This window comes from Leptidea sinapis, chromosome 3, assembly GCF_905404315.1.
Source record: "Leptidea sinapis chromosome 3, ilLepSina1.1, whole genome shotgun sequence".
Lineage (NCBI taxonomy): Eukaryota > Metazoa > Arthropoda > Insecta > Lepidoptera > Pieridae > Leptidea > Leptidea sinapis.
This window is the reverse complement of record NC_066267.1, coordinates 13,126,148-13,138,125: the sequence shown is the minus strand read 5'-3', so window position 1 is coordinate 13,138,125 and position 11,978 is coordinate 13,126,148. Positions and strand designations below refer to the sequence as shown.

The window sequence follows — 11,978 nt, the reverse complement described above, 5'->3', positions numbered from 1 at the left end:
TGAGATCGCCCGTAATTTATTTTTTCCTTAATTTTTGTTATATTCTCATTCTCGTCCTTTACCAATGGGTTTCATCCTACTGTAATTTTTTTTGGTTTCAAAAATTATCGACCCTGGTCTATTATGAGCAATCAAATATTCAGGAGCAGATTTAGTCATCAAACATATAGTCAAACTCAATTTGCATTAGATAACTCAACTCTAACTCAATTTTGAAGCAAAGCTTTTATACGGACGTTCTCTATCTTAAGAGACATATTTTAGCGTCAGATTTAGAACACGATACGCACTTTCGGGCAATTGGCCACACCCCAATTGCCCAATAAGTGATGTCACATCCTATTTTGAATAATGATATTTGAATTTGATATAAATGTATATAGATATACAGAGGTCACCTACCGCGCGCTCCCCAAAACCAAAACGTAAATAGTTTTCAGTATGGATGGAATGTGGATTTCGAAAATTATTAATTATTTTAAAAACTATGTATTTCTGAATACCATTAGTAATATTATATATACCTTAGTGTCATTCTTATTTCTTCACGCAGCTGTGAGAGGGTATACACGCTATAAGGTACACAAATATAAAAGTATTGATAAAATAAACTAACAAATTTTCAATAAAACACATATTATTCAAACTCTATATTCTTATTTCTATAATATAATACTTAATTTTTAGGTTCCGCGTCTTGCTCGCGAATATCATCACAATTTTTATCTACAGTGTCAACAGAAACGTCATTCGATGCATTATAGCTAATCCCACTATCCTTGAGACTCAATAATGTAGACATTTCTTCAGAATTACTCGACAAATTCCTCGTAAAATCTAATTCACTGCGTAACTGTTGAATCGCTTGAATAACTTCACTCTGAAAATTCATATTCAATTTATACAACTGTTCAGAATGCTCTTTCTCCCTTCTCAATTCATTCTTCAGATGTGTTTCTTTAAATTTCTCGAATTCACCCATAATTCTCACTTTTGACTCGTATGCATGTTGCACCATTGACACTAACGTAAATAGTTTCTCAATCACTTTGTCTTTAACTTCTTTGGATATGTTTGTGTCCGATTCTAAATCAGTTTTAGCGTCCAGAGCTAAATCATTAGCTGACGACGGAAAACTTAGCAGCCCTTTTGGTGAATTACCGTTATTTTTAACAACATTTTGCTGTATCACTTTTGTTTTATCTTCTGTATTCTTTGTTGTAAAAGCACCATGCGCTATAACTTCAGTAAATACACCTTCAATTGGTTTGTTTGTTTGATATTCCGGCGTCTTTTTACTAACTTTCTGCAACAATTCCTCACTTTTCTCTTTATGTTTCACGTAATCACTTTTGTGCAACACTTCTTCATGAATCACCTGTTTCTCTCCATCCTTCTCTTTGCTAAAGGGACTTCCTTTTCTACCGCTGAAATTTGTGATAGTTAATTTAGACATGTCATAGCCTTTTAGGGTGTGACATGAAAGTATAGAAAGTTGGTGAGCTAATTATTTAGCTCTGACATAACTTTGTCCACTCCGTTTGATGGCGAGCAAAGACTGAATGGTTACGTTGAATCAGCAATGCCATATGAGCCTTAGTTTCGCTCCTTACTTTTGGTCTGTTTGCTTCCTGAGTGTGGCATTGAATATATGATTACGCGATCGCGTAGGTCTGAAATGCAGTTAGCATTGATAACCGTTGATGGCGCGCGGTATTTAGCTAATGTTTACACGACAAATGCCTCAAGTTAAGTGGATGACGTAACCACCAATTCCTTTTAAAGTAATAAGAATAAATTAAATGATTGTACGTCTTAGATACAGTAAGTTTTATCAAACGGTAATTAATTGTAGTTTTAGCATTTAGTACAGAATTTACATTATCTTAATATATATATTTCTTGTGTGCATGTGTATGTCACTGAACTCCTCCTAGACGGCTGGACCGATTTTGATGAAACTTTCTGTGTGTCTTCAGGTGGATTCGAGGATGGTTTAGATTCGCAATTGAACTACCTCCTAAACGGCTGGAGCGATTTTGATGATATTTTTGTGTGTTCCAGTGAATTTGAGATTGTTGTGTGTGTTCAGGTGGATTCGAGAATGGTTTAGATTCACAATTAAACTACCTCCAAAACGACTGGAACGATTTTGATGATTTTTTTGTTTGTTTCAATGAATTTGAGATTGGTTTAGATTCTCAATTCCGTCCATATTACATAATTCTCCTGCTCATGTGTATGTTAGTAAACTCCTCCTAACGGCTGGACCTATTTTTCAAATTTAAGACGTGTCTACAGGACAACGTCTGTCGGGTCCACTAGTAGATATATAGAATATAGATACAGATTATTTAGTATTACAGAATTTGCGAATATAGGTACCTACCTAAATATTTTATGATATTATCAATGTCATTCTATACATAACGTCATTGGATATTAACGTAAATGAAGTAACATATTTTACTAGCTGACCCAGCAAACGTTGTTTTGCCAAATAAAGTAAAAAACAAATTTGGGGGTGTAAAAAGTAGATGTAACCGATTCTCAGACCTATCAAATTTATCGTACTACAATTATTGTAAGTATTGATCCATTGTAATCCTGCAACCCTACAGCGGATTTGTGGATGGAACAGAATAATATAAAAATCGCAATACAGAAATAGGGGTTGATCGTAGAGGGTTGAAAATTTAGGGTTGTATGTATTTTTAATGCTGTATCATAAAAAAATAAAAACGAAAAAAAATTACGTCCAAAAAAATTAAAAAATTAATTTAGGGGTTAAGTGCCATTTACCACCCTTAACATTTAGGGGGATGAAAAATATGGATAGTAGTCAATTCTCAGACCTGCTGAATATATGAGAGGGGGCTAGCGTGTCCACACAAGTCGGATCCCACACCAGTGGCTTTCCACGATTCCAAGGAATCAACGTCATGCCATCAGGCCTCTTACCATCATCACGTGAAATTCCATTCGGCTCTAGGATAGCCGGCACGTTGACGGTAGTAAAGGCCCAACGCAAGACGTCGTTTAAGGCGGTATGGCGTGAGAGACGGCCCGCACTGCGGCGGCAAGATAAGCCATGGTGACCAAGGCTATCTTCATTGCCTCCGCAGCGGCACATATGGGGAACTGTCAAATTAAAATTAAATAATTAGTTAAGTTAAAGGAAATAGTTAATGAATTAAAAATTTTTGAATAAGAAACAGACTTTTAATTAATGGCCACAATAGACACTTCACCACCCTTATTTTTACTATTGCTTGAATATGTGTACACCTACTAAACGTGCTGCTCATATGTGACAGCGCCGTTTAAATGAAACAAACGAAGTCAGGGAGAAACGCACATCTCAACAGAGAAAATCTTCCTCGAGGACAATTTCCAAAGAGACGAAGAGCGCAAATATTGATAGAACGCTTGTCACCGTTGCAATACAGCAACGAACGTAAGCGTATTGTAATTTGATTACAGACATTAAGAACAGTTAGAATTCTGCCACAGATTAACGGCTTACAGTAAGAGAGCGCCCTTACTGTAAGCCATTAAGGAGTTCTATTGATCGTCATATTTCATTACCTACGACAATTACTTATACTTACTTACAATAACGACGTAACATAGGTTACTCAAATATCCGGATAGCATATAAAAGATTCGGCCGAGTATCGTTAATATGCTCATAGGAAATGAAGAGTTCCGATACTTTGTAATAGATTCCGTAATCAGAACCTAACCAAACTATCTTTGAAGTATACCTATCCTTTGCAATAAAAAAGAATCATCGAAATCGGTTTGCGTGATATTGAGTTATTCGTAAATTTATCATCCACCTTGCTATACGTATGTATAGCAAATTTAAGACTTTTATGGTTTTCTCATGGATGCCATTGTCAGATCTGGACCAAATTACAATGGGACCACACGGGAAGCACCAGCTTTCAAATAAAAAAAAATATAAAGAATTTTCAAAATCGTTTCACCCAGTCGAAAGTTTTGAACATAAAAAAAAACATACCGACGAAAAACCGCCTCCTTTTTTGAAGTCGTTTAAAAAGAATCATCGAACGCATCGTCAGAGCTGGACCAAATTTTCGAGCCCTATAACATCGTTGTGGATAAAGTTAGAAGTCTGATATTTTAGTACGCAAGCAGAGATTGTACTCGTATAAGCACGGTATATTCCAAATTTAATTCAATTTGAAACATTAGTTTAAGAATTATAACTTGTCAAAGTTTCATAATTTTGTCACTCCCTGACTGACTGACTGACCGATCATCAAAAGCTTAAGGCAGTTCTAGAGCTTCAAATTTAGCATAGAATTAGTGTTTAGTGTATAAATCAAGGAAAAACTAATATAAATTACTATATCAGTCGTTTTCTAGTTACAACAACTGCATCAATAACTTTGTAATACCATATATTCCTCTGGTGTTGCAAGAGATTGTGGGCGGAGATGATCACTTAACAACAGGTGACCCGTACGCTCGTTTGTCCTCCTATTCCATAAAAGAAATATATATATGAGCTTACAAAGTTATTTATGCAGTTGGTGTTTGTGTTGCAAGTTTTCCTGGAAAAAACCCTTAGAGATTTTAATGGGCTTTGAGAAAAACTATAGCTGAAGCCCAATATTTGTCATTCTGATTTAAATTATTATGTAATTAGCTAACCTAACAACATCTTATAGTGACCATATCAATAATGAAAATATTTTATGGTCACGGTAGAAGAACTGAGTTGCGTGACTTGGTTTTTTTTACATGTTATATTGTTGATGGCTGTTCATTTAACTGATACACAATATAGAAAAATACTTAATTGGTTCCATTAAATGCCGCGGAACTTCTTTCATCAGACAAACTGTATGTATGCTGCGCACTGACCTGTTTATATGCCACTAGACACGCTGTTCCACAACTTTGACAGCAAAATTTTTGTGCCTATTTGAAGCGCCACTCGCGAGCGTCCAAAGAACTAATTTTGACGTACGTTTGAATGCGAAGGAATGTACAACACCCTGAAGCATTTTATATTAATTTTTCGTTTCCCGTGTTATTTATACTTCAAGAATCAACGTAATAGAGTACACATTTTTTTTTGTAAATATTTTCCCACCATCTATCGATGTTTGCTGAGGTGGTCATCACTACTTTTAGTAAAACAGACCCTCGCTAGCGTCAAAATAGCGAATATCAAACAGGCACAAAACACTTTGACAGCCGTCAGTCCAGTAGTACATAGTAGAGGACAGTGATGCTGAGTCATCTCGTCTACTTCATCCATTTGCTGGTGAATAACAAAAATAATACAAACTATGTGACAGCCAATTGAGATTTTAAAGGCTGTCAAAAAGTCTAGACCAAACAAAGCTTTCTTCCACGTACTACAAAGCTGTGGAATGAGCTTCCTTGTGCGGTGTTTCAGGGACGATACGACATGGGTACCTTCAAAAAAAGCGCGTACACCTTCATTAAAGGCCGGCAACGCTCCTGTGATTCCTCTGGTATTGCAAGAGATTGTGGGCGGTGGTGATCACTTAACAACAGGTAACCCGTACGCTCGTTTGCTCCAATTCCATAAAAAAAAAGACCAGACCAAACAACGATTAGTTAGCTAATGCCTTTTATGGTATAAGCTTATATAATTTATCCGTCTAGACTCTAGATAGAGACAACGTATGAAAACAGGCCAGGCTTATTACTTAAGTGTGCATGACAGCTACGCCTTACACTCGCGATACGTATGCCACTTTGTTTTAATATGCTGAAGAAATAGAGGCTAACAGTTCACCGCTATTTTTTTCGACGTGTTCACAGCTATACGACGTGTGACATATAAATTATCTAAGAGTATAAGCGTATAGACAAATCCGCTACTATATGGTAAGTCTATGGTAGCTAGTGAAAATACAGCTAATGTGAATACATCGTGTGTCTCAAAGTGGCGAGTGAATTCAAGATTTCTTTTGATTTGAATTCATTCAATTCAAGAAGAACGAAAATAATATTCCAGTAAGGGGTATTAAAATCGCTTTATCAATTTTAATTTAATACTTGGAAAATTGAAATGATAATGAGAAATAATAAAAGTAGACTAAGTCTCCACCTCCAATGTAATGAATATAACCAACCATATTCTTTAGGATTCGTTGATTACAGTAAAGCATTCGACTCTATAGAGTTTGTTTTATAAAACACAACTCTCTCTGGACTGCTCTAAAATACAAGGAATTAACGGCAAATATATAAATTTAATAAAAGAAATTTATAAAAACAATAGAGTAAAAATTAAATTGGAAAGATTAGGACGAGAATTTATGATCAACAAAGGTGTGAGACAAGGAGATCCGCTATCACCCAAACTATTTTCGGCTGTTTTGGAACAAATCTTTCGAAAATTAGAATGGGAGGATCAGGGAATAAACATAGATGGTCAACGGCTACATCATTTAAGATTTGCGGACGACTTAATTATTATTGCCCAAGATCATAGAACGCTCCAAAAAATGCTACAGGATTTGGCCCAAGAAAGCAAAATAGTGGGTGTGGATATTAACACTGAAAAAACCAAGATAATGACTAACAGATCACATGAACTTATAACAGTGGACCAAAATACTATCGAATATGTTGAAGAATATACGTATTTGGGCCAAATCATATCCCCCACAAACCTCATGGACAAGGAAATAGAGCAAAGAGTGGCAAGTTCTTGGAGAAGATACTGGTCTTTAAAAAATATAATGAGATCTCGCAGGATCTTAAGAGCAAAGTTTTCAATATGTGCATTACACCTTGCATGACATATGGGTGCCAAACATGGTCCTTAACAAAGAAAAATATACAAAAATTTAAAGTGTGTCAACAAAGCATTGAAAGAAGCATGTTAAAGATCAAAAGGAAACACAAGGTACGACTAACACAAGTCAAGAAGAAAACGAAATTAGAAAGGATAGACAACACTATAAAAAGATTAAAATGGCGATGGGCAGGACACATCTTGAGAATCAATATTGATAAATGGACAAAAAATATTATAGACTGGTATCCAAGACAAGGGAAAAGAAATCAAGGAAGACAACCCATTAGATGGGAAGATGATTATAAAAAAGTGGCTGGACTAACGTGGAGACGATCTGCTCTGGACAGATCACAATGGAAATTTCTGGAGCTAGGCGATGCCGGAAGACAAGCGAACGATGTAGAAGATTAAGAATGTCACTTATATTAGATTATTACTTAGATTAGAATATTACTTAGATTATTATTACTTAGATTAGAATATTACTTAGATTATTATTACTTAGCTTAGACTATTACTTAGATTAGAATATTACTTAGCTTACAATATTATTTAGATTAGATTAGACTATATATATTGTATGAATCTTACATTGTTTGCAATAAAGGCTTATTCATTCATTCATTCAAGTCTCCAACTAATATTTTTATTGAACTCTGTGTCTTAGGCCTGGTTAAAAATATTGATTGAAAAGGATTACATTAAACAGTGACAAACAATTTACATTAAACAATAAAAAAACAAACAAAATAGCGTGGAGCACTGGCAATAGTCTATACACTACACGGTCAGCTGATGCGAACTATAGGCGCCGCCGTCCTTCACGCGACATGCAACACACAGACGAAAAACTTTGAGAAGACGTAATAAAAGTTTCACTTCAATAAACTATACGTGCCGTTTATTTAGTTAGCTAGAGTTAAGGGCACCTTAGTAGGTCTTGCTATTCAATGCTACAATAAAATACTAGACAATATACTGACTGAGTACAAATTAAAGAAGTATTTTAAAGTAATTACTATAGTATAGTACATTATATACAGGATAATGATGAATGGTTATTGTCTGGTTCTGCGCAGGCATCCTAAAATTGTATAACATTATATTAATTAGGTTAAGGCGAAGAGTAAGGAGAAAACTCCAAAACTAGGTGTTTTAAGACACGTTTTATGGTGAATATACAGCATTTGGAGCTATGAACACTACTTTATCCTGTTACACATACCCTTAAGTCTTATTCTTAAGCTATCAATGCTTGCTGTTGGTTATAGTCAACACTCCAGAGTTATTTTTAACTACCATTTTTATTTACAGTTACGCACGCTGTTACTCGGTAAGACGCATTTGTTTAGTACGAAACTCAGATGGGTTATTTTATGATTTAAAAGATGGGCTGGGAGTTTCTTATCAGTTCTTCTCACCATGTCAAAGCCTCTCTACGAACTGAAGTAGCTAAACAAGCGTTGTTGCAATGTGTTATGTTATTGTGACTCCCTATCTTAATTTATATAATATTCTAGCTGACCCAACAAACGTTGTATTGCCGATATTGAAATCGCGATACAAAAGTAACTGTTGATCGATTACTGTGATGGGTGAAAATATAATTTAATTTATTTAAAAGTATGTATTTTTTAATGCTGACTCATAATCAAACAAATTTAAAAAAAATGTCAAAAAAATTTAAAAAAACTTTGGCGTGGACCACTCTTAACATTTAGGGGGATGAAAAATAGATGTTGTCCGATTTTCAGACCTACCCAATATGCACTCAAAATTTCAAGAGAATCGGTCAAGCCGTTTCGAAGGAGCTCAACTACAAACACCGCGACATGAGAATTTTATATATTAGAAGATATTAGATTTCTTTTGTGCGTCTGTTGTAACTGAACTCCCCCTAAACGGCTGGACCGATTTTGATGAAACTTTCTGTGTGTCTTCAGGTGGATTCGAGAATAGTTGAGATTCACAATTGAACTACCTCCTAAACGGCTGAACCGATTTTGATGATTTTTTTTGTGTCTTCCAGTGAATTGAAGAATGGCTTAGATTCTCAATTCCGTCCATATAATATAATTAATTCTCCTACTCATGTGTATGTTAGTGAACTCCTCCTAACGGCTGGACCGATTTTTCAAATTTAAGACGTGTGCACAGGACAACTTCTGTCGGGTCCACTATTGATAAATAAATATATTTCTACTTCAAATTCTAATTACAATGCCGCTTAGAATTTAATGTTCAACTCTGGACGGCACTTCATTGTAACGGACAGGGCGTTTCAAAGATATCAGGTAGACTTCTTGCTTGTCTTGCTTAGCTAGAGACGATACATAGATAAAAAGAAATTGACAGTTGTAGAGACTGCCGATAGAAATGAAAACTTAGAACTTTATATAGACTACATATATTATATTAACACCTACAGAAGGTTTTTGTAAAAAAAGACCCGGGTTCCGGAGATATTTTATACATCACATTGTCGTGTAAAGGGAGTAAATTAATAATTGCATAATTTTATACTTTAAACGCGTAATATCATTAAAAAAATATGAAAATAATTGCAATACCACTTTGGTCTTGACGGATAAGCTTTTTTGGTACCACTTTTGGTCATTGTCCTTTCATAATGTTAAGAAACCATTAAATTATTTATTTCAATTTATTTAAAACTTATTTTCTAAAAAGCAACTTGCTCCGGAGAATCTGAACCACGCCCACTGGAAATTCCATTCACTAAAACATACCTTACACACACACTTAAATACACACATACGTTTTTTTTTTATCTATTTATTTATAAACATACAGTTTCTTCTTAAAATAATACAAAGTCCTGTAAAACTGTTTACACAGTTTGTCTACAGGAACGAGCGAGTCTCATAAAATAAATCTTAAAGCCTATTTTACAAATGTTATTGCAACAATAAATATTGTTTCAATAGTTTTTTTAAATTTATTTTTGTTTGGTTCCCGTCGGATGTCGTCTGGCAAACTATTAAGCAGCTATGGTATTCTTTTCTTTAAAGTTCTATCGCCAAAGTAATTGTTTACTCTAGGTACTTCAAGTTTGCCTGATGTCATCGAGCGGGTGCCATGATTATGACTAATTAAGGATGGGCTATGATCTTGAGAGTCATGGTTATTTAATGCTAATAGGTATTTGTGCTTTTACTTATTGGGATCATATTACAAATTATAATAACTTTGAGCAATTGTCTTTACATTTAGCTTTTGTTTTTTTGTTAACAAGTAATTTTAATAACCTTATTTGCAATGTTTCGATTTTATCAATTTATGTTTTAAATGTAAGACCATAACTATCAAGAGCATAGCTCATAATTGAATCTACTACTTGCAAGGGTAATAACAAAACCTTTTTTAAAATATTATCTATACTAATATTATAAAGCTGCAGTGTTTGTTTGTTTGTTTGAACGCGCTAATCTCTGGTACTACTGGTCCGATTTGAATGATTCTTTCAGTGTTGGGTTCCATTTATCGAGGAAGGCTATAGGCTATGTTTTTCTTTCAAAATTAGGGATCCGTAATAAAATTGCGATTTAGTAACACAAGGTGTAAAATGGAAAACCTATTTTTGCGTGCGCTGCAAAAACTATTGACAATAGAACAAAATGATGTACAGGCTATAATATAGGCAATATTTTATTACTTATAAAACTATCGCGTGAATTATACTTTATATGGCAAAACAACGTTTGCCGGGTCAGCTAGTATTCAATAAGAATGAACATAATAAGGTAATCTGGGAGCCAAAATACATCAACTCCAACTCAACACATTAGGGAGGAGGGGATGGCTGAAAAACAGCGCTGCATGGAAACATAAATCCATAATCTAATGTCAGGGGAAGCTGAACCTTCTCCTTTTATCGCCTAATTATACATTTTATTAATGTAACCTGTATGGCAATAAATAAATTATTTATTTATTTCATACTATAAATATCAAACTAAAACTCACAAGATTTTTTTTTAAATTTAATAAACCAAACGATCGTATGTATGCTCAAAGCTCTAAGGTAGCATTATTAGTCGACAGAGTGCAACGTGGGCACTATCCGACTTCAGTGATGGCTTGGTGAGGTATTAGCTACAAAACAGTGACTGAGCCATACTTTTGAATAAAAACGTATAAAAAAATAAGCACAAGTGTCAAGATACCATTCTTGAGAAGGTAGTGAAGCCCCTTAACAACACCATGATCGAATCAAGACTTGTCCTTCCAGCAAGGCTCGGCGCCAGGTCATAACGCTCGGTCTACGCTTGGTTGGTCTCGGTTGGAAACGAACGTTTCGGACTTCACCAGAGCTGAAGATTGGCCGTCGTCTAGTCCCGATCTTAATCCGCTCGCTGGTTTATGATTTATGGTCAGTTTTAGAGAGTACGTCCAGAGCGTACTCTAAACGTCATGATAATTTGGAGTCCCTAAAACAATCACGTACGATTGGCAGTGAAGAATTTTGTCATAGAAAGAGAGCCTCAACGTTTAAAGGACTGTATTACAGTGGAGATCACTTCGAATAAGCTTTTTATTTTTTAAATTGTTTTATATTTATGTACTTATTAAACTAACACACTGTAAAACTAATAAATGTTATTTGCAAGAGAAACATTTTTTTTTCTTTTATTTCAGTATTTATGGCAAGAGTAGGTAATATAACAAATGTTGCACATAATAAACTATCACAAGCCAGTGAAATGATCTCTAAAGTGACAAGTTCAATGATAGCAATTAAAGCCCAATCATGTATTCAATGCGCATTCGGAAAACTGCCTCTCCTACATAACAAACACCTACAGCGAACCATCCTGCTTTCACTTCAATATTGAGCAAACTAACTGAAAGGGACAAAAAATAGGATCAAAACTCTTTAAAATCAGGGTATGGTGTCACAAACAACAGAAAAGGCTCAACAATTCTAAAACGTTATTGAATCGAACAACTGTATACGAACATACGCCTTTTAACCACTAAAGCATTTTTAGATTCATACCGAATAGCTTTCCCTTACACTTCGATCCTGCACGTGCCAAAAGATCGTAAGTAAGGAATGCCTGATGCACACCAACACAAACGGACCGGAACTTCAAACTACGTTCTGAATTTGAAATAGCTGTATAAAAACGGACGGGTCCTTGTT

The 11,978-nt window shown here is 34.9% G+C and overlaps 1 protein-coding gene across 1 annotated transcript; it reads right to left on the bottom strand.

The window, feature by feature from the left end:
* Positions 1-619: 619 nt before the first annotated feature.
* On the bottom strand, positions 620-1,732 carry LOC126979574 (uncharacterized). Its single transcript, XM_050828948.1, has one exon. The coding sequence runs from the start codon at positions 1,454-1,456 to the stop codon at positions 677-679; it is 780 nt and encodes a 259-aa protein (XP_050684905.1). The 5' UTR covers positions 1,457-1,732; the 3' UTR covers positions 620-676.
* Positions 1,733-11,978: the final 10,246 nt, after the last annotated feature.